This window comes from Haemaphysalis longicornis, unplaced genomic scaffold, assembly GCF_048455015.1.
Source record: "Haemaphysalis longicornis isolate Haplotype H1 unplaced genomic scaffold, Haemaphysalis longicornis Haplotype H1 scaffold_1, whole genome shotgun sequence".
In the NCBI taxonomy this organism is placed as follows: domain Eukaryota; kingdom Metazoa; phylum Arthropoda; class Arachnida; order Ixodida; family Ixodidae; genus Haemaphysalis; species Haemaphysalis longicornis.
This window is the reverse complement of record NW_027526203.1, coordinates 294,694,282-294,717,734: the sequence shown is the minus strand read 5'-3', so window position 1 is coordinate 294,717,734 and position 23,453 is coordinate 294,694,282. Positions and strand designations below refer to the sequence as shown.

At 48.8% G+C, this 23,453-nt stretch overlaps 1 protein-coding gene across 2 annotated transcripts in view; it reads left to right on the top strand.

The window, feature by feature from the left end:
• Window positions 1-23,453, top strand: part of LOC144148374 (uncharacterized) — a 327,116-nt gene that overhangs the window by 266,329 nt on the left and 37,334 nt on the right. For both annotated transcript variants that reach the window (XM_077679921.1, XM_077679918.1), the window contains exons 3-5: window positions 17,297-17,527; window positions 18,246-18,455; window positions 18,894-19,007. In XM_077679921.1, the coding sequence (XP_077536047.1) occupies window positions 17,297-17,527; window positions 18,246-18,455; window positions 18,894-19,007 (555 nt within the window). The remainder of the gene's footprint in view (window positions 1-17,296; window positions 17,528-18,245; window positions 18,456-18,893; window positions 19,008-23,453) is intronic.

The window sequence follows — 23,453 nt, the reverse complement described above, 5'->3', positions numbered from 1 at the left end:
CAGATGAACGTTTTTGTTTTTTTTTCTGTGCCCAATGCCTTAATTTTTTCTGCACCGTCACAAACACCTAACCCAGGCCCGGCCCGAGCCCGGGTGTCCATAAGTGTACCTGGCCAGAGCCCGCGGCCCGGGCCCATCGTCTCTAGCCCAGGCCTGGCCCCGACCCGGTCATTTATTGTTAAGTCTAGGGAGGGCCCGCGTGTACGTGACCAGGCCCGGGCTTAAACGCTGATGGAGATTTGTTTATTATATTTGGTTGAGTGTTTTGGTAGCGGTCAATCAGACGGAGCACCTAGTGTGTACAGCACGTCACGAATTGAAATGCAAAAAAAATGTAGGGTTAAGCCGTGCACTTACTTGAGCTTCCACCGCCTTCAGTTAATGACATGTCGGCGTAATAATAGCTCGTATTCTTATATAAAAGGCACCATCATCTTTGATAACCAGATTCATGGCAACGTAACGTGGTTGTCTGGGTCACAAGTTGGTATGCTTAAATTTTTGGTGCCGTGTTTCAATCTACGAGTAAATACGTGCATTGAAATGTTTTACCTGGAGTGGTTGCTCAGCGGTGCTGTTTCTCTAGAACGCGATTTCGGTTCCCGGCCACGGTAGTCGAATTTCGATGGGTGCGACATGTAAAAAAACACACGTGTGCATAGACATACACTCTAAACTTTGTTACACCCTTTTTGGCCGAAAAGGGTGTCAGAATCTTGTCCCATGGCGAACACCTTTAAAAGGTATTTTGATTAAAAAAGAGTGTAAAGATGAAAAAAGGGTGTTCGTGTGAACACCCTAAAAAATGGTGTAAGGTTGCACAACACCCTAAAATAAGGGTGTGGGCAGCGGAGCTACGCGTGACGGTGTGGATGGGCCGAGAGCGCAGCGTCACATACAGACACATTCTACATGCAGAAGTCACACTTTACCATGAAATGAATTGAGCAAGAAAACCAACTGGATGCATGGAGACTGCGAGTACATACTTACTTAGAAATACATCTGCTCTTCATGCTTTTATAGCAAGCACAGGAAAGTCCTCCAATAGAGCCGGTGGGCTTGTCGCAAAAATAAGATATTTTAGCGCTAATTTCGAAATTATGCATTTTAATGTAAGCATATACAAATCAGCCTGTGGATTTGCAAAAACGTTTTAATCGAGAGGTAGTTATTATGTTCAATAAGTCATAAAATTTTATTAAATACCAGACAAATATTTCCCGCCATCTCAACACCCTTCAAGAAGGGTGTTTAATATTTGAACACTCTTTTTTTCCAAAAGGGTGTTAGTATTTAAGAAAAAGGCTCTAAAGAAAAAGGTTGTAAGAAAAAGGGTGTGAGACCTCCAACTTTGGAGGCATTTCATACACGTTTACACGGGTGGACAGAACATTTTCTACAAGCGGAGTATGTTTTGTACCTCACGATGTTTCGCACAACATAAATTGGCATAATTTATTACAAGTGAAGCTGTTTAACAGAGAAAACGAACTGCGCCCCCTGTAAAGGGTGCACCACCGCAGATAAGGTATTATACCAGTGAAGCCGGCTTTGTAACCTGTCCGAGTGTTATCACAGAAGGCGCAAGCGTATACGCACCTCTTACTACCCTATTTCAAACGTACTAGTCTTTTTTGGATTCTAAAACGCAAAAAGAATTGGCGCAGCTTCCAATGGTGGTGCAAGGCTGGAGAAACGGCATAGTTGGGGGTCGACCTAGCTTGTTTCCTTCTTGGATCCGCTGTCAGTGTGGGGGAACAGCCTCGGAACAGCCTCGTAAAATCTGGTTAAACTTGGCCTCACCCCTGAGAGCTTATCCTAGCTTAGCAAGAACATCGAAAAGCCTAGAAAACGTAGCAAAACTTAGCGACACCGGAAGAAACTAGGTGGACCCGCAGCTGCGCTGTTCTTTTTTTGCAACTGAACATTTTTTTCAACACCCTACGAAAAGCCAAGCGTGTTGCCGTCGTTTAACACCCTTTTTGCCCCACAACTATAGTTTTTCTTATTTTAAATGTTCAAATTGATATTACACGGGCCAAAGCTGAACTTGGGACATGGGACACACCGTATATGAAAACGAGCTATCATTGCAGAAGAACAGTCCTTTTTTTTTTGCTTTTGAATATTTCTTACGAGTAGAGGAGGGTATGAGGGGATGTCTTGTTCTTTACAGTGCAATTACACATGTACGTATGGCCTTATTCAATGAACAGCTGAACACCTTTTCCACACCTTTTCAACACCCTAAGAAAAAGCAAGGGCGTTGAAGTTGATCAACACCATTTTTTTCACACAAAAACGGTGTAGAGCTAGGAAAAGGGTGTTGAGATTCAAGAAAAGGGGCGGAATGGGCTCCTAACACCCTTTTTCCACTTATGCTACACCCTTTCTGGCCAAAAAGGGTGTAAAACAGTTTAGTGTGTACCTTCAGCACCGCGCATACAAAAAAAAAAAACGAGAAGCCCTAGGTCAATACCACTGCAGTCATGTGCGGCAACGTCGTCTGACGGAACCTTTTCTCGCTTTCTCTCTCTTTTGTCTTGCGCTGTGCCGTACCCATGCAAGTATGGAGTGCTGCCTGCTCCCGAAGTAGCCATCATCCCGGATACCTAAGAGGCTACACTACAAAGGTTTAACCATGCTAGGAAGGCTAGGGACACAGACAGCACTCTCACACCAGAGAAGGATCTGGCCACCCTGGTGTAGTAGATGGCCGCCACATCTCATCACTGACCAACTCAACTCTTGGCCCTCAGTCCCCAGCAGCTTCAGAGCCCCTGTCCACGGCCGCGGTCAGAACAGCGATACAGCGGAGGGTGCTAAGCATCTCTGGGTCCGGACAGGCTGCCATTGGAACTTGACCCTGCAACGTTTAATGCACGCGCTCTGTCTAGCGAGGGAAGCTTAGCTGTATTACTAGAGGAGCTGTAGGCCCTTAAGTGGGATAATATTGGGTTAATCGAAGTTAAAAGGTAAGGAGAAGGCTTCATGCAGCTTACTAGCGGCAATATTCTGTGCTACAGTGGACCCCAAGAGGAGATACAACACGGGGTGTGATTTTTAACCCACAGAGAAATAGCAGGAAACGTGAAGAAGTTTTTCACCATTATCGATAGAGTCGCGGCTGTTGTGATCAAGCTGAACAAGCGATACAGGCTAAGGATAGTACCGGCCTATGCGACAACGACCAGCTGTAATGACGAAGCCGTAGACAGCTTCTACGGGGACGTCGAGTCAGCAGTGAAGAAGGCAACAACACAGTTCACAATTGGGATGGGAAATGCAAAGGTCGGTAAGGAGCAAAAGGGAGAAACGTCAGTGGAAACTTCGGAATAGACAATCGCAACAGTCGAGGAGATACATTGGGGGGAATTGCAGAGAGAAATAACCTGAGGTTGATGAACACATTCTTTTACAAACAAAAGAATAGAAAATGGACACGGAAAAGTCTCGATGGTACAACAAAAAACTCAATTTACTTCATCTTATCTGACAACCCAGGTGCTGTGCAAGAAATAGAGGTGGCAAGTAAGATTCGAAGCAGCGATCATAGATGCAAACTAAGGCTGTATCTCAAAAGAGAAGGAAGGAAACTCGCAAAAACTAAGAAACCCCGCATGGAGTCAGTCAGAGCCAGATCGCAGGAGTTTAAAATAAATCTTCAAAACAAATTCGTGCTTTTCAATGAGCAGAATGAGGTTAGTGTCGACAGGCTGAAGGACAACCTAACATCGGTTGTCCTTGGTAATCGGCTGTCCTTGGTAACATTGGTTCTCCTTGGTCCTCGGTAATCAGTGAATCAGCAGCCGCTGTGGGAGAAGCAACATGTAGGGAACAAATTGAAAAACTAACTAAAAAAAACGAAGGAACTAACTGCCAAACGTAAGAACATGAAATTACGGCAGATCAGATTGGATTTGCCGAGCTGTAGAAACTGATTACCAGAAGTAAAACGAACTACGTTCGTGCATATAACATCGCAGTGATCGAGAAAACGCTGCAAATAGGGGGATATGTGAAAGCAACCGAGAGAAAGCTAGCCATCGGCAAGACAGGGTGTACGCACCCGGAGACGAGCGGAGCGGACCGTTAAAAACAGTCAGCTAAAACTCGCTCATAGTGAGTTTTAGCTGACCATTTTTTACGGTCCGGTCCGCTCCGCTCCGATAGCAAGCGGGAGCCCCATTGCGCATGCGTGGCGCGCTTGTCGACGACCGGCATTGGCTCCGGTTGCGTTGAGCCTGCCGCCGATACCGGAGCGGACCGTGGAAAACGGTTAGCTAACACTCTCTAATAAAAGGTAGAAGAACGATTCTACACCAGGCTGTATCCAGGGACGTTAGACCAAGGGAAACTACTGAGAGTACTATTATGAGCAATATGAAAGGGAACACAGGAACGCGTGGAAAACACCCTCAGACCCAGTTTTGAGTGATACGCAGCGGCCGCCGTCGGAAACTAAGTGGAAAGGGGGACGCTGTTCTAACAACTGTTCCCGTTCCCGCCGGGCGCCTTATCGGCTTTTGGACGATACTATATTATCGACGAAATGACGTAAGCGGCTTGCTTTTAGAAATGCCAGCGTGGTGGGAGTGCCAACAGTTAGTGGAAGAGCAACGTCCTTTCCCCCTCTGTTTTTCACAGCGCCATCCACGTATCGCTCCGAGTCTGTTTCGAGGGTGTTTGCCACGCGTTCCTGTGTTCCCTCTCGTATTGCTCATAATAGTACAAGCTCAACTTACGACGTCCCACTAGTAACTAAAGAGGAAGTTTTAAAGGCTCTCAAAGGCATGAAAAGAGGAAAAGCTGCAGGTGACAACGGCATAACCATGGATCTTTTGAAGGAGGGAGGATATATTGTACCGGAAAAGCTTGCTGCACTATATCCGGAATGCTTGAAGACTCAAAAAGTTTCCATAGTCTAAAAAAGGGCCAACATTATTCTTATTCATAAGAAGGGAGATCCCAAGGACCTCAAGAATTACAGACCCATCAGCCTACTCTCGGTTGTGTACAACCTTTTTACCAAAGTTATAGTTAGCCGCATAGGTGACAGCCTGGATTCACAACAAACACGAGAACAGGCTGGGTTTAGGAAAGGGTACTCAACCATGGATCACATCCATGTTGTCAATCAAGTGATATAAAAAATCCCGGGCCATCTCCACTAACGTGAAACCTGGTGAGGGGCGAAGCATGCAGTGTATAGGTGTATTCTTGGCGCCTTGGCGTTTGTGCAAATGGAAAGGAAAACGTTGTGGAGTACAGGTATACAGCTTTTCTGTAAAAGTCTCATGTCTTTGAAGCACGAAGCTCTCTAGCGCGAGGCGTAAACGGGTGTCCCGGTGTTTTTTTAGTACGCGTTACGAAGTGCTCTAGCGCGAGGCGTAAACGAGTGTCCCGGTGTTTTTAGTACGCGTTACGTTCTAGCGCGAGGCGTAAACGAGTTTCCTGGTGCTTTAGTACCGTGACTACACGAGACGAACGGCGATTACGACGACGACGACAGGAGATGCCAACAGCCTCAGCCCCGAAAGGGCTTTGCCCCCTAAAATCTGCAGAATACACTAAACCCTTTTACCTGACATTTATAGACTATGAGGCATCGTTTGACTCCGTCCTCACCGCAGCCGTGATAGGAGCACTAAAAGACCAGGAAATAGAGCAAACCTCCATAAGACTTCTAGAAGACATACATAAGGGATGCACGGGCAGGATAACCCTTCACAAGCAATGCGATAAATTTCCGATCCTAAAGATAGTAAGACCGGAAGATACCATTTCTGCAAAACTTTTCACAGCATGCCTGGAGGGGGTGTTTGGAAAGCTTGACCGGAAAAACATAGGATTACGGATAAACGGGGAATACTTAAGCCATCTGAGGTTTGCGGACGACATAGTATTTCGGAGTGAGACTGCAGAACATCTGCAAATGATGGTTCAGAAACTACAATCAGAGAGCCCGGCTGTGTGGCTGAAATTAAATATAAATAAATCTTAAGTAATGGGGAATGAGCATGCCAAAAGCATCCTCTTCAGATAAGGAAAAGAAACGTTAGAAGAAGTAAAGGATTACAACTACCTCGCACAGATGATAAGTGCTAACTCAAACCACGAGAGAGAAATCCGGCACAGAATAGGTATGGGTTGTGGAGCACTCGGCAAGCACTCCGAGATAATGAAAAGTAAGCTACCTCTGTCACTCCAAAGAAAAATCTGCAACCAGTGCATGCTGCTGGTTATGACATGTGGAGCTAAAACTTGGCGCCTTACTAAACAACTAGAAAGCAAATTTAGGTCGGCTCAACGGGCCATGGAAAGAGTAATGTTAGGAGGGACACTCAGGGACAGGAAACGAGCTACCTGGATTAGAGAAGAAACTCGAGTAGATGATATCATAGTTCAAGTAAAGAAAAAGAGATGGACTTGGGCTTATCATGTAGTGAGACGAACCGACAACCGGGGGCAATTAGGGTAACAGAGGGGATACCAAAAGAGGAAGGACAATGACTCGACGCGGGGATGAAATGAGGAAATTCGGGGGTAAACTGTGGACTCGGGCAGCGCAGGACAGGAACAGTTGGAGGTCAATGGGAGGGGCCTTCGTCCTGCAGTGGACCTGAGTAGGCTGTTGATGACGATGATGATGATAGTGGTGGTGCTGGTGCAGGTGGTATCAAACCATTGACCATAGACGTAGGTGCAGAGCTCCAAGTCGTCCGAATTAATACCTTCCCTGATACGGCATTCCTTCTTATCGTGTCTTTGGTATGCTATACCCCAAAATATAAAATGTTGCTGCAGTACATGAAATGCCGTTAAAATTACAGCACAGTGACCACCAGACCAATAAAAACACGTTTTTCAAACAATGCGTGCAACTAACATGAAGAAGCTCGTAGAAATAAACTGAGAGCATTCCTTTTAATGCTCTTTTCTACACTTCATGCCGGAAATGTTAACGGCCAGTCCCATGAATTCAAGCCCGTGCAGTACTCTAATAACTAATACCAACGATTCTTTATTGGTTACTGGAGACTTTCAGCTGAACTATTTCTGCACGTCTCACTTAGCGGAGCACGTTCGCCGCTGCCTAGGATTGCACAACGAACTATTTTTATTGCGTGAGCAATAGATGGGCCATGTGGGAAAAAATTTCGCGTCGATCCGGAAAGAGAACGAGCGATATGAAAGCAGAGAGCGAGGGTGCGGAACGAGCACAGGGAGAGAGAGCGGGGACTTCAACGTTGACTTCGCAACGCTGCCGACGTTGCCAGACAGAGGAGAAGTCGAAGCGCGGCTCGCCGACTGCCCATGGATGCCGATGCGCCGGTGGCACTCCGTTTCGACGGGTCTTGTGACTCTCGTCCCCGCTTGTACGCGTTGTAGAATCGAGTGCGCAGCCAGTGCAGAGAGGCAGAAGAGGAAGGAATGGGAACGACGGTGACGAAATGCGGACACTATAGGGGAACAGCAGGAACGACAGGCAGGCAAACGTACGTGACCACGGAGGCGGTTACAGCACTAAGCACGGCTTGCACGGTGTCCGAGGTAGAGAAACGCCGCGTTGCGGACGTTTAAAGCAGCGGCGAGGCGGGCGCACCGGGACGAGCATCAAGTTCGCGAGGGACAGGGACGACATGGTCACGCCTCCCTAAAGACCCATCAATAGATGTTCAAATATTTTTTTAATAAAAAATAATAATAATACTAATGATTTTAATAAAAACAATAGCAGAGTGGGTATTTTTTATCATGAAAACCATTATAGCTATGTGCTGATGTGAGCTTGTATCATACCGTCTGTATATCATAACTGTATCACGCGGCAACCCTGTCTATTATATGTCCGCATTGAACTAGCTTAAGTTATGAGTAGAACATTTCCTACTTGGAGAAACTAACCTAACGCCCCGCACTCACGCAAATCTTTGGTGGGCGGCTTAACTCGCCTGTAGTTATTTGATAAAAGTAAAAAAAAAAAAACTATTCTGATGGGCAGGCAAGCCATCTATTTGAATTCCGTCGCAACTTTTCATCTTCTCTCCCTCTCATCGCGACTGAGGGGAAAAATAGGTAAGCTGACAAAGGTAATGAGCGCACCGTGTGTGCGTCACTCAATCTTGTTGAAAAAGTTATCTTAATTAAGCTTCATTGCAAGGGCCTCCGCTTTTTTGTGTACGTTTCCTGAAAGCCCTAATGTTGTTTAAATCCTAGATGGCAGCGCGCGTGAGACATTGAGGCAGCTTGTGCGCCTTAAAAGCAAAAATCCGGAAGACCTGTTGTGGTGGCGCCCTCTCCCTGTCCGTGTGGTAGTAGTGACTCCTCCCCTTGCCGACATTTGTCGACGCACGGGATGCGCCTCTTCCGACAAGCACCGGACCGGCGACGCCGCACGCGAGTTGTTAATTTAACGAGCATAACTGGCTCATAATGAATTCCGGCTGAGCGGGAAGCGGCAGAGGAGGAGCGAGAACAAGTCTGGATTAAAATGCGCAGTCCGGATTCACCAGCCCGAGGCCCGTAATTGCGCCTGAATGTTTAACGAGCCGCGCCGCAGCGGCTCGGTGGTGCGCATGCAGGGCGCGCTGTGTACGCCAGCTGCGCTGCCGACATCGCTGCAGCGTTTCCCAACATTTTTCAGGAAACGCTTGTTGCGCGACTTGCGAGCTGCTCCCCCTCGCGCGAGCATCTACGCCTGCATCGCGGCACACCGGCTCTGTTCAAGGGTTACTTGCGTTTTAAAAAAATTGCTCCTATAGGAGATGGAAAACGCCCACACTGCAGCTACAATATTTATAGCAAGTTACGCCCAGGTCCTCAAAAATATAGAGTTGTTAATGGGTAGAATTTTTCCATCATCTACAGCGCTGTAAAAAGGAGCAGGGGGCAGTTCCGGCTTTGTATATTAGGGACTTGGTGAACTGTGCCTGGATGCTCTCGCGGGACAGAATGTATACGAGCTCCTCTAACACTTAAGTGATAGTGCGCATTCGAGGGGCTCGGAGTTGGGGAACAGGGCAGCATGTGGTGTGGGGGTACTTGCGCGAGCAACATGGCGTCATTATGAGTTGGGGTAAGTCTTTCCTGTGCCCAATTCGGAGCTTTATTACTTCCGGCTACAAAACGCTAGATATTAGTGGTTTCATATCGACTTGCTGGGTATATATATTATTCTATACTTACCTCAGGAGTAGCGTAAAAGAGCGCGTGAAGGAAGAAAACGATGAGGCGTAATTCATGTTATTCATAAACGAATGCAGGTTAGCTGTTGAAAGTCAGCGCTTGCGTATCAGTAACTTCCCCTTCCTGCTCTCTGTCAGAGTTAACGCTGTTCATTCAAGACGCCACTTTTTCGGTTTGCAATAACTGGAATTTCGACGACACAGGCTGCTTAAAGTGCCCGGAAGTTTTCAATTCAGCATCTCCTCATTATCTCGTCCTTAACTTTTCATCAGAATATACTTCGTCTCCTAAGCGGGGCACGATAAGATAAAGGATAGAGGTGACTAGAACGAGAGGAGAAACGTGTGCCCAATTCACAAAGCATCTAGTTTTTTTGTTTTTTTTTTTGTTTTTTAGGAAACACTTTCATGCAGCGCGACAGAACTCAACTAAGGCGTATCAAAACAGCTTTGAGAATCCGGCTCCTTGTTTTCTATATAACGATTTAGGAGCACGCCGCAGCAAAAATGTAGAAGTTCGGGAGCCATGATGTAAGCCATCAGAGGGTGTCTTCACCAACGAAAACGCATTTGCTAACACTTCGCAACTCAGTCGTTCTTATCCGACTGTGAATCAAGCACCTTGTGCGGCGGCGAATTCTCCCTACAAAATCAGCATTAAAGGAGGCGACCGCCAGATTTTGGCCAATTATTGAAAAATTCTGATCAAGACGCTACCTTGAAGTTGTGCCACAAATTAAGCTGCTGCTAAGAAATCGGGTTTCTTACTTTGTTGATTCGTTGCTAAACGCATATAATATTACTCATACGAATCAATTCCGACACCTCGAAAGGCCAAAAGAAAAAAAGATTAGTTCACTTCCACTCCGTGAAGAAGGCTGACCTGCGAAGCTGGACGCAGTCCATGGAGTGCATGAAACAACGTTTGTTCGTAATTTTCGATTGAGCATACTTCCTAGACAATGAGCTAATGAAACTTCGAAGGACCGAGCTTTATTCTAGCGGACAAACATGGAGCTGTATGTTTGCGTCCCACGTCGTAGGCACCTTACTGTTTGCTTAACACACCTCCCCAATCCGCTCCACCACTGCGGACACCGAACAGGTTACATTGGGTCGTTTGGCGTCCGCGTTTAAACATCCGGCCAGTACAATGGACATGTCATCAGTAAGGCCCCCTCCCCCTCCCTCCGCTCCCAACCCGTGGACGTATAAACTGGCAACCGATGTGCGCGTGCTTAGAAGTGAAAGACACCGTCAAAAAAATTCCCCCGCACCTCCCCGAAGGGAATCGTGCAGAAATGCGAATGCATTGGGTGCACCGATGAGTGTGTTGCGAGTAATGGCGTAATTAATGACGAGAGTGTGAACGTAATCATTTATTCATCAGCACCTGTTTGTGTTATCGTTGTACCTGACGGCCACAATCACTGCCTTGTGATCGCTAAAGTGCACGGTCAAAGGGTCTTTGAGAAGCATACGCGCGTCACAGTTTCGCGTAAAGACCAGATCAATGCAACTCCCGTGAATGGTAGTGGGGCACGTGTCGAAGCCGGCAGAGAGACAATGCATAGAGTGCCTGGTCTGCATGTACTCGACCAGCCACTCGCCACTCTTCTTGCGCACGTCAACGTTGAAGTCGCCAACCAAGACTATGGGGTCAGAGGGTTGGAGCGCACGCGCACACTTTCCATAGCCGCGTCCAGCTGCGCGGCAACGGCGTCTCGAGCGAGGTTGGGCGCGAGGTACACGGTCTCCACAAAGACTCCGTCTCCGGTGTAGGCAAGGGTGTACAAGTCCTTGTACGGAGACGTGTCTCTAACGGGAGACGTGGCAACGGCGTGCGATATCAAGTTCCCATACACGTTAGACACGAGACTAACACCGCAGTACTCGCCGTCCTTGCCGCTTCGAGCAAACTAGTACAGCTCACTTCAAGCGCATGCGTTCGGCATTGAGCACGGAGAGATAACACCTGCGGGCGCACGCCAACGGAGCACGACAACCCCCGACTAAGAAATGCATTCGCATTTACGACGACGACGAAGGCAGAACTACGAGGCGCGCGCTCACGTGCGCTCGCGCTGGAGGAATGCAGGCGCACGCCGACCAACGGAGCAAGACAACCCCCGGCTAATAAATGCATTCGCATTTAAAATGTCGCTCTAAAGCCCGTTCACGCTGAACAAGTAATATTGGCTCACGTCGTCGTTCCAAGCGGGCAAGTTGCTGTTCATCCGAGAGGGGTTCGCACCTTCTCGAAGTGCTGGAACTTGAGGCGGCAGCGGCGGCGGCAGCGGCGCGCTAGTGACCATCTGTTGTTTTCGCGCCCATTCAGGGCCCATTCGCGCCCCGTTCGGACCGACGCTTCTTCAATTCCCGCTCTTCTTCCTCCAAGCGAATGACATTCATTCGTTTCATAGCGATTGCAATCCTGGAAGGCCTCAAGCTTTATTCTAGCGGACAAGCATGTGTCTATCCGCGTCGTTCCCTCGCGGTTAGTCATCTTACTGTCTGCGTAACACACCAACCCAGACCAGAGCAGCTCAATTACGGAAGGCAGCTGACAGGGGCGCATTGAGCCATAAGACCTCCACGTTAACGTCTTCCACCAGAAGGATGAAGCCCAGCTGTGCGAGCACGCCCCTTCCTTCCACCCCCAACCCGCGCACGCATAAACCGGCAACCGGTGATGGGCGCATACTTAGGCGTAAAATACAGCGGCGAAAATGCCCCTCGGAAAGCCTTCCAAGCTGAAGAAGAATCATGGGCTCACGCCGGCGTTCCAACCCGGCAAGTTGCTCTCCAACCGGGAGGGATTCGCAGCTGTACTCGGGGAGGTGGAATTTGAAGCGGCAACGGCGGCGGCTACATATATTCGGCGGCGGCCGAACATATTTTCGGTCGTTTTTACTCCCATTCGCGTTCAGCGCGAATGTGCGTAACTCCCCGCAATCATCTGATAACGGCGCTGCCGCCGTTGTCAGCCGACTGTGCAACTTGTGAAAGAGGGGTTGGCGGTGGCGAGGAGGAGCCCCGGAGCGGCGGGGGGGAGGGTGAGTTAGACATATACTGTTTCACAGTAAAATGACGGTCAGTTATTGGAACTGTTAAGCGAAAGTACACCGCCGCTGTGCACATGCTACAACGCCATTGCAATGATGCTGCGACATTGCGGTAATTCAATCATTTCTCTGACACTTTCCCTGCGTGCCTTTTTATCCCGCACTGCCCACCGCCGTACATCAGGTGAAGTGTTTACATGAACCCAACGCACTGTGATATCATTCACCAGGTGCAGCGAGGGTAATTTCGGTGGTTTCGCCGGAGACCATTCGCCGTAGATAAGGACAGAAGCTTAAACGTGAAGACGTACCACTGACACAAAAGGTGCTTAGGTTCGTTTAAACACAAAACACAAGCGCTCCCATAGTTGGGAGCGGATGGAATCACACACGGTCCCATACAAAGCACTGATATCGGAAGTGATTGTCCCGGAAGCACTTCGCAAGAGGCTTTTTTGTTGCTCCGCTGGAATGCCAAGACCTTTGCACCTGTCTCACTCGGCAGCGAGCGGGTGGTACGCGTTCTAACGCCGACGGATCTTGCTTCAACGCCTTCCGTATTCATTCAGTCGTGTAATCACCAGCCAGATCCTTGTGACGTCGCTCTCGCAACTATTTGGCAGTGAGCTGCTCTGAGGAGCCGTCGCACCTATTGCACCGCAACCGTCCAGTGAGGCCTTTCATCAGCTTCAACTGCTAATGGCAGCTGCCAGACGGCGCGCGATGACGTCTCAGAGCGCTGCCACGATGCATGATGGCATGACGTGGTTGGCCGACACGATATCGTCTGATGCGCCAGTAACAGCTGCGCAGTAAAAACAAGTGGGTGGGGGGGAGGAGGGTATTCATATCTGAGGGCAAAGAGCAGCGACTGCCCAATAACTTTCAGGCCCCGCCAGGGTTGCAGCATCAGTGTACACAGGGGGTTAAGACGATAAGTGAGCGTCTTTTTTCTGTGAGCGAACCGCTTCTCCGTTCGCGCTCAAACTTCACACGAAGGCCGCATTTTGTGTTCTATTTTGTTTTACACCAAGAACAGCGGCGGCACTTACCTGCTTATTTACAAAATAAACTAGAAAGGACGATTTTTGCCAATGGGAGAGCCAGCGGCCATCTTGGACGTACCTGCGGTGTGCAGAAATAAACGCGAGATGCCAGTTCGCGCGGGGAAGGAGCCAAATGCGGCAGCAGATCAAAGAACTTCTTTTCGTATCCGGGATGGAGCCCCAGGACCTACTACTTAGATAGGGGCGTGCCCCAGGGCTCTATCCTGGGGCCTGTGCTTTTCAACCTATAAATTGAAAAGCAACCCGGGCCATGGCTATATCCATGGCCCGGGTTGCTCGTACGCTAGAACATGACTCTGCCGCTCGGTTTGCTATATACGCTGATGATCTCACGGTTTGGGTAGAAGCCGCCGACTTTTCCGACCCGGATCACATGTTGGACGAACTTCAAGGTGCCGCTAACAGCCTCAATGATATCCTTCCGACACTAGGACTTGAGATTGCCCCGGAAAAGACAGAATTTCTCCTTGTTCATGGTCGCCATCAGCTCCCACCGGATATACGCAAGGTCATCTACCTCGGCGACACGCCAGTCTCCCCTAAAAGTGGGCAAATTCGTAGTTTAGGTGTCCCGTTGGCCAGCAACAATAGCGCTAAGTGTTGGATCAGCCAGCTTAAGCGCAACTGGAAACCCATGCTTCGTCTCATTTCGCGCATGTCGAACAAGTACGGCGGAGCATGCCAGTCAGCCTGTCTTACGCTTACTCGAGCAGTAGCAATGAGTCGACTTACGTATGGCGCACCATGTCTATAAGCTCAACAAAGTGCATATGAAACATCTTCACGTTCTTCATCGGGCCGTTCTTCGCACCATTACCGGACTTCCGCGCCATACCCGCACGGAAGCCCTGAATCAATCAGCCCCGGTACCCCCGCCCGAACTGCTCCTCGAGGAAACCCGACAACTGCACGAAGATCGCCGTTCCTTGACCTGGCAGGGTGCGGCTCTTACAGCTTGGGACTCGCAAATGGCGCTCCCCCAGACCCTACAGCAGCCTCCCCCTCCTCCATGGAAACGGCCATTAGGGGTTGACAATCTGCAACGCATAGGCGTCCCAAGATCCCGATCCGGAGTTCGCCATCATGCTGTTTCTCGCACTCTGGCGGCTAAACTCCCTGATGAACAAGACATTTACGCAGACCCGAGCGTGTCTGCTAGCCGCATGGGACTGGCTTGGCGATGTCCAGGTATACCTAGTTTAGACGGCGCTCGCACTCGACAAACATCCACTACTTCTACAATGGACGCTGAGCTACATGCCATCCTCGCAGCCCTCGACCACTTGACCTACGAGACGTCTGCCCCATTAGCACTCCGCATTCGGTTCCTGACTGACTCCCAAATGGCGCTACGTGAGCTCCGGAAACCCTTCTCCGATCACCCTTTGGTTCATCAGATTCAACATATGATTAGCCTGCTTGCTCGCAATGGTACCTCTGTACGTGTTGCGTGAATACCGGGACACATGGCTCAGGGTTCCGGCAACCAGGCTGCCCATGAGGCAGCGCAGGAGAGTCTTCGAGTAACTCCTCCACTGGTTGACAGCCCTGCTCCCCCGCTCTCCCTCAGGCAACAGCTGGATGACGCTCGCCAGGCTAGGCACAACCGCCTTGCCGCTGCCCCTCCTGTAGGTTTCCTGCATAACGCCCCATCGCTAACTCGTCCTGCCGAAGTATTTATTAACAAATTTCGCGCGAACGCAGCATTGACTCCCCACATCACACGCAAATGGCATCACCCAACCGGCGATCATCCGCCCTACTGCCCATATTGCAACACAGCTACAATAGCAAACCTGACCCACCTTATTTGGCACTGCTCTGCGTACCAATCCTTCCGCCCCATCCTGTTGAATGCCCTACCCAATCCAAGCGAGATACCCCCCACGACACTCAGCGACCCCGTCTTCCTTGCTGCCCTTGGGCGCTTCGCTCTCGAGAGTGGCCTCGCAAAAGTAGTTTAGCCGGGGTCTACCAGCCCTATCTGTGCACTCAGGAACTGACTATTCCTCTCCAAGATCTTCAAATGAACATCACCTCGTGACCACTTCTCCTCTCCCCTTTCCCCACTTCTCCCCCTTCCGGCCCCTGGGCCCTCCTTGTGTTAATAAAAGACTTTCCCTCACTCACTCTTTTCGTCGCTACTTTCGGATGGTCACGAATAGTTACATTAACAGTTCATACGAACCAGAATAAAACATTCCCATGGTTCATTTACCAGTACCAATAAACGTCGCATTTTTTTTTCATCTACCTTCAGATCACCTGTCGTCTCCTGTACCAGGTTACGCAGCTTTCCAAAAATCAAGACTCGCGATTCTTTCTCCGTGCTGCTTCGTTTGTTGTTTTTACTTTTATTGCGCGCGTTTGTGTCGTGCTCGTGACGTGCCTTTATGAGAGCTTCTACGGCCGAAAAAAAGGCAGACTTTCCTCTCACGCGCAAGCGTTATTGCTTTCAGTCTCCATCCAAAAAGTACCCGTCACGGCAGAACCGGTGGCCTCTTGATGGACAGTAAAACCCGAGTAGCTGCTGCGATAGGGTATCGATAATGGTCTACGCGGAATTAAGGAACTATGACGCTTTTATGGGAAGAATAACGTGAAGAGTTTACCGAAGTATGCTCGCCTGGTCGAGCAACGCTACTGAAAGCGAAAAAATCTGAAGAAAACAAAATCTGCCAAAACGATTTAAATTTTGGTGAGAACATGTTGCTAGATAGTATATTACCTGAAAAGGATCGATGAAGTACTACTGTTGAACAGTTTTTTTGGAGGGGTTGTCCACGATTGTTAAAACGTTTCTAAAGTATTCTCATGAACGATAGCAAATCAATCAAATGCGAAGGTATGGGCCTTGAGAAAATAGCGTCCCGCGCCCAAAAAATGACTGTTGCGCTTTTTTCGGTTAAACACACCTCGAAGAAAAAGAAAACATTTACTTTCCTGCTATCAAGTTCCTCCATATGTATAAACGCCGCAAATGAAAATTTAGGCGTACTTTCACAAAGCTGCTGGCACACCAGATATCGTGGGAGCAGTTTGTGATTGGCCGTGCATGGTTGCTTCCCCGTAAAAAGAGAGATAATAGTCAAGAGGATGGCCCATAGTGTTCTGTTTATTCGGTGCCTCACGCGCAAGCAGCTTTGTAAATTTGGGCCTTAGTTCCTATTTCTCCGTGACGATCAATTTACAGTTATTTCCAAAACTGCTATAACCGCGAGTGCATCGTGCAGGCGGCAGAACATGAGTGCGAGCGCCAGCATTCAAAGATGGTGACTAGTCAACTATTGCATAAAATTTGCGACTCCCTTCTCGACATTCATAAATCCAGAGATTAAAGATATCAGCAGTTTTTGTGCGCTGCCAATTATTTTGAGAAGAAACGATTGATAGCACCGACAAGCAATTTTTAAATGGTTTTGCACCACTGTGTACACGCTTCCTTGCTCAAACTAGTCGGCGTTCTGCGTTGCTTCTGTTATATGCATGCAGCCGCAGTATGGAGCTAAACAGTTCGTCATGCCATACTGCGACCAGAGAAGTTGAAAGACGACGGAATAACCAGAACGGAAAAAATCTGTAGGTGTGAAAGTTCTTGGTTCAGGTTATACTGTTCCTTCCGCCCCGCAATTTTTTTTTTTTCGAGACGCGTTCAGAAATTTTATCCGAATTCAGCAAACGTGGCACTTACGAACGAAAACAAGCCTTTCACACAAATATATTTTACAATTCTCGCAGCCCTACATCTGTAGCCGTGGGAGGATTTATTTGTCAATGTAGATTCTCCCTCCCCCCTTCCCCCCCCCCTTTTTTTTTTCAATTCTTATAGCCCGTACTTAGCTATGTGCCATGTTCATACCGTTGCTTTGCTACATGATAGCCAGGGGAGTGCGTTTGTTGCATCTCTATGGATCTCTGTTCGTACTTGGTGGACTGGGCGTCTCAAGCGTGGGCGTCGCGTGTCTGCCCGCAGACTGCATCCACGTGCAGCTGTACCGCGACAGCAAGGAGCGCTGCAAGCAGGGCCCGACCAAGGCGTCGCTGTCGCTGGCCGGCTGCCTGGGCCTCGAGGCCGGCTTCACGCTGGACAAGGAGAGCCACACGCTGGCGCTCATCTGCCCCGACCTGGTGCTGGCGCTGGCCTTCGACTCGCGCGAGCTGCTCATACAGTGGCAGGTCAAGATACGAGCCAACATCGCCGAAGGTACGAACGCCTCGCGCGCTCCTTTTCCGTCACCTCGTTCGCTGGATACATTGCCACTGGCGAGTGCTGTACGCCTTTTTTATTTTTAATCATCCGAATGAACCTGGTCACCTTTCCCTGTCACATCCCGCGTTATGGCCGTCGTTGGGACCATGGTCGCGCTTTTAACCAATGTTTCCGGAATGAGGAAAGAATGTAAATGAGAGAGTTGTTTTTAAGTAAGCCTGGTAAAGATACCCAGGAGTTCAAAGCTTGTGCACGTGCGTGGTTGTCTTCTCTTTTTTCTTTGAAACTGTGAAGTATAATCGGGTTGTATACGGTCAGGTCTGAAGCACAGCTGCAGATCACACTATGGACTAGAACTTATAAATTTCGAAGGGAATGGCGTGGTTAAGTTAAAAATACGAGGATTGGATATTATGCTTGGTAAGTACGCTGAAACGACGCCTTTAGTTCGTACACGTGAATCGAAATTTTCGAAACTTCGCTACACGTTCGCGATTACATTTTTGCGTCCGCATTTTTTTTGGAGCCCGAGTGCACGTCCACCACTCCACGTCTCTTCTGGTAACGCGATCTGTAGATCACTGGGTTTGTTTGGGAAATGATGAATTGAGTATGATGCAGCTCTTCCCACCAGCCGTGTGACGAGCAAAAAAAAAAAAAAAGCGAATTCATGCGCACTGATGCTGAGGAGAAAACAACTTTGTATTTGCAGTGCAACAGTTCCTGGTGCAGATATGGCACGCGCCGGGCCGGGCCAAGCTGGCCAGTGGCCCTGCGCGGCTTCACTTGCAAGACCATTTGTTCTGCCTCACGTCGGGACTGCCGCCACGGCTACTGGGCAGTTGGCCGCTGAAGGAGCTGCGCCGGTTCGGCCTAGTCGACGGCAGGTTCTGCTTCGAGGGAGGCTCCAAGTGCGGCAAGGGTGCGCTCATCTCCGCTATCTGCCCCCTACTCGGGGCGCATTTCGATAGGCTGTCTGCTTCAACGCGTGATTAGCGTTATTCCCCCAAGTAAGTGCCACTGTCCTAGTAGGGGAATTTTAAAAGTCCATTGCTTTCAATTGAGGCATCACGGGGTTTGTCGACGGTGTGTTCTTCCACCACAAACTTTCAAAACGCCAACTAAGCGTGGCCTGGCGATACGTGAGGAACTGCTTCTCTTCAAGGCATATTGAACCTAACCTTAGAGTGTTGCGGTATAAAGCCAGTTGAATCCACGCATAAGCCCTTAGTGCCGAAGCTTGAAAGCTGTTCAGTACACGCGCAATGCTCACTGCATAGCCCTGGGCGAGCATGACTACTCGCCTAACCCAAGACTGTGAGAGCAAATGCATCTATGTGACGGGTTTCTGCGTTCGCAGGCGAGGGACTGCACGTGCTGCACACAAACCAAGCGGAGGAGCTGGCCGCGGCCTTCGAAGCAGCATCCCGAGGGAAGCTGGCCACTCGCCGGAAGCTTCCCTGCAAGGCTTCAGGTCGGCTGCACGCATGGCACTTTTTTTCTCGGCGACAGCCGGAACTTCCGGACGTAGCGCGAGCTTTTGTGTGGGGCCGCCAGTGCTTCGGGGAGAGCAAAAACTTATGTCGCATTTCTCGTGGAAGAACGAGAGATCGATCTCCGCTGGGTAGCTCTAGACGCAGCCTCACCAAAGAATGTCGGCGCTTCTGATGTTCTTGCCCGCAGGATAAAATAAATTACAGCGCCACTTTGGAGCAAACTATTGTACTTTCTTATAGCGTGTACAGTAATTTCTCCAAGAGGAACAATGTCGCTACGTGAAACTCGTGTCTGCACAGTTTACAGGGTGTTTAATTGTTTCTTTATTCACATTTCCCTACCGGCTCTATGAGAGAACTGAGCATTTATACTCGGTGACAACTTAAGAACGGCACCGGAAGTTGCCGCTGTGCCTTATCACCGTAGCCGGATGTTTCTCCGCGCGGTGCAAGTAGGGCGTTACTGGGAATATTTTGAACATGGCGTGAGCCGTTCCCGTGATTTTTCGGATTTAATATGCTTATAAACGACTCCAGTGACGACAAACAAACTGCGTGAGACAAGGCAGACGATATCACGCATTCATAGCAAACCCCTTTCAAAACGCGCGCGCACTGACGTCATGGGTCCGGCGCTTTGGCGGAGTGATACACTACATGAGGTGGTGCCGTTCTTGTGTTGTAACCGAGTATAGCGATTTTAACGGGTCTGCTTTTCCACAATCCATCTAATGATCAATCGATCTGTTCAAAAAACTAAGTCTTATAAATAACCAAGTTAGACGTACTATTCCGCGTAAGAATGCAGTCTGCGCAGTGACATCACGCAACGCAAACCACGAAGTTTATACATTGCATAATGTAATAGCGCACGCCCTATTTTCAACTTGAGTAATATATTGGCCCTTGACATTGGCCCACTTCGTACTCCTGATAGATTGATCATCAGCTGTTTCGTGGTGAAGCAGACCCACGGGCATTTTGAAGAGAGCTTAGTGCTGAACATTACTTTCACTCTTAAAAGCGCACTGCGGAGACAAGGTTACAATGCACCTGAATGGATAGTAATTGCAACAAAGCAGGACAGTGAGCCAATGACGAGGCCCAATATACGTTTTTATCCGTAAAAATGTTATGTGCGCTGCGACGTTATTCAATGCAAGCACGACGTTTCGAATTGCGCGATGTACAGCGCAGATTCTGAGTCAAATTGGTTTCCGACGTCATTCGCCGAATCTGCTGTATTGGTGGCATGATCACTCAAGTGAATCGTTGTAAAGGTGCACCCATGGACTGCCTTAGAGTGTATGCTTAGACGTACGTGAGCATAGCAAACTCAGCGTGATTTATCGTAAGGGTAATAATTCACGTGGAGACTACTGACGGAACAGGCATAGAGTAAGCTTTACGACACGGCATATCACGTAATTTGGTCGGTCGAGAAATTACATCAGATGATGTCCTTGTTTGGAAATACTGCTGAAGTTGCAACAGCCATTGGATTTCATACTCATATACAATACTAGAGGGGAATCTGGCGCCAGTGTTTAGGCAAGCTGAGCTTCAGCGAGTGTTCCGTCATGTGCCGGGTAGGAACGTTCCACTTGTCCTTGACATGGCTCATGAGCAGGCTGAAAAAAAATGTCTGTGCTGCAAAAAAGCAACAGTATTTTAAAAAGTTATTTAAATTTCTTTAAAATATTTTAAAAATGGGGCTCCAAAAGATTAATTTGTCAGGGATTATTTAGAAGCTTCATGCTAGAAGAACACGAAAAAAAAATGTTACCTGTTTTATTATTTTGGCTTCAAGATGAAAAAGAAGCCATGCTGCTAGTCAAGTGAAGTAGTCGAGGGACGTTGCTAGCTGCTATGGCGGCAACCACGATGGCACGCGATTGCAGCGACAGATTTCCCTCTAGTATATATAGTATAACACTCTTGGCAACAAAAGTTGGCACCTGGCGTAAAAACCTTTAAATAACAACCCAAGTAGTTGAGCGTAGAAGGTTTTTATGCCTTAGGTGAGCACAATTAACAAAGCCATTCCAATTAATCTATTTGATATACATGTGCGGATCATTCGCATTGATAGCATTGATACCTGGCTCCTCTGGAAGCCATCAAAAGAGCGTGACGGAAGAACGGCGATAGCACTTGCGCTCGCACATAGGCCAACCCCCGATTCATATTCTCAGATTCGAAAACGACCGTTCTAAACTATGCCAGAGGCCAGATCTCGCCTCAGGCCCACCACATTCTTAATCAAAAACCACCTACTGATCCTGTAGAATTGATCTGGTCCCCTGCCCACTCGGGTATTGGAGGAAATGAAGTGGCACACACTGCAGCCCGAGCTCTCGTCTCCCGGGCCTGTGATGCCAGCACTGCCTCCCATAGAGCCAGATCAACACGGGATAGTTTACTCACGTACAGAGACATCACGGAACATTACCGCCTCTCCCGCCGCAAATACCCTCCCGCCCACCTATCCCTATTAGCGGAAGAGGAACGCCTTTGGCGTCAGCTTCAAACTGAATCCCTCCCCTGTTTAGCCATACTTCATCACATTCAACCACTCCGCCAGCACTGCGGAGAACGGGCCACATTACATATGTGGGCCTGCAAATCTGACCCCTTCCCTCTCATCACATCCCTCGACCGGTGGAAAGCAGCGCTGGGTTGCTCAAACCTGGATCTCTGGAAGTCGCTCACGGGTCGGGCAGCCACAGTCACCGAAGCACTACGGTCTTCGGCCACCAAGCGGCGCTAACCCTTGGTTAAATAAAGTTTTCCCTCCCTCTCTCTCTCGCAGCGCTATCATGTCAAGAGGAGAGCATCGGCGTTTACTACCACGCAGTTGGATCACGGGAAACTAAAGGCATTTTCAATTGAACTGAGATTTGAAGTAACTATTAATGTATGCAACTTCGCCATTTACAAAAGATTTGGGCAGTTCATCTACCGCTGTGCCGTGGAGATTAACAAAAAGAATTAGAGTACTGTCGGAGAAAAACCACGAAAGGGCCGTCACAGCCATACATAGTTAGCTTCAGCGCATAATCGAAAATAACATATATAAATCATAATAAAAATGTATCACCCCTTCCTAAAGAAAGTTCACAGAACCGCGAAAGCTAACAGGATGCCCACCCATCGCTGATAGTTCGTCCTATCGATCGTCAAACCTGCAAAGACCAAAATCGCAAACGAAGGACGAAACCACGAGACAATTTTTCGCGCGCTAAGTAAATGCGTCCACGAACCATCTAAATGTATACTACGTGCACGGTTTATGAGAGAGAGAGAGAGAGAGAGAGAGAGAGAGAGAGAGAGAGAGAGAGAGAGAGAGAGAGAGAGAGAGAGAGAGAGAGACTTTATTTACAGTTGAAGTGAGCATTTCTGTGTTCAAAGTCTTCATTCCAAGACTCCGTTGGTACGGCCGGATGTCTCGCCCTTTCCGCCAGCAAAAGCTGCGTTTCAGGACAGGAGCTGGCCAGCCTACTGTCCCACTTCTCGCGTGAGGGGATGGGGATGGAGGGAAGATTTGGGTTCAGTTGACATTCCCAAACAATATAGTTCAGCGTGTCTGGGGCTAGGCAGTGAGTACATAGGGGATCGTAAAGAGTAGGATGGATGGCGTGTAGTCGTGTTGGGTGTGATTAGGTACTAGTCTGTAGTTGTCTCAGGATGACTTTCTGTTCTTTCGTGGCCTGACCAGTGGCTGGTGGGTACAGTTGCCTTGCTAGTCGGTAATTCTGAGTAATGTCGGCGTATGTGAGGAGTGGTCGACAGATCCGCTCCGACAAATCTTGCGGTGCCCGGTGGGATAAAGGTGTGCTATTGTACTTATTCCTGATCGATGCGTGTATTGCCTTATCTAGAACCTTTCTTTTTTCGCGATTTTCAAGTAACCGTTATGACACAGTGGAAGCCCGGTTTCACGCACGCGCCGTCTGTCCAGAGATCTTATCGGAGCTTTTCGGTCGACCTACCGGTCTATGGGGAAATGCATTATTTTTTTTTTACAGGACGCTATCGGTCCAACTAGGAAAGCTTTCGCTTTAAAAAATGGCCGCGTCGCTGCAAATATCGTCGAAAGATGATAGTCTTCTGCCGGCCCTGTTATGTAACTGCCTCTCCTGCCTCATCCGCCCACCTCTGACGCTGTTCCCCTCCTGTCTCGGTCCACCCGTTGGAGGTTCGAGGAGTTCAACTACTGCGCCATCAGTTGGGACTGTTGGGATTTAGCGCTCGAGCCACGAGTGCGAGGCTCGGGCGCCAGACTTGTTTGCATTTCGTGGTTAAAGCAATGTTTTCAGCGCGTATTTTAAGGGCGCAGCCCTTTGTCGCCCGTCTATGGGCTGAGCCGCGTCTCCGTCGTCGTGACCGAGCGAACGATGGGAAGACCAACGAGTGAAAGAAAA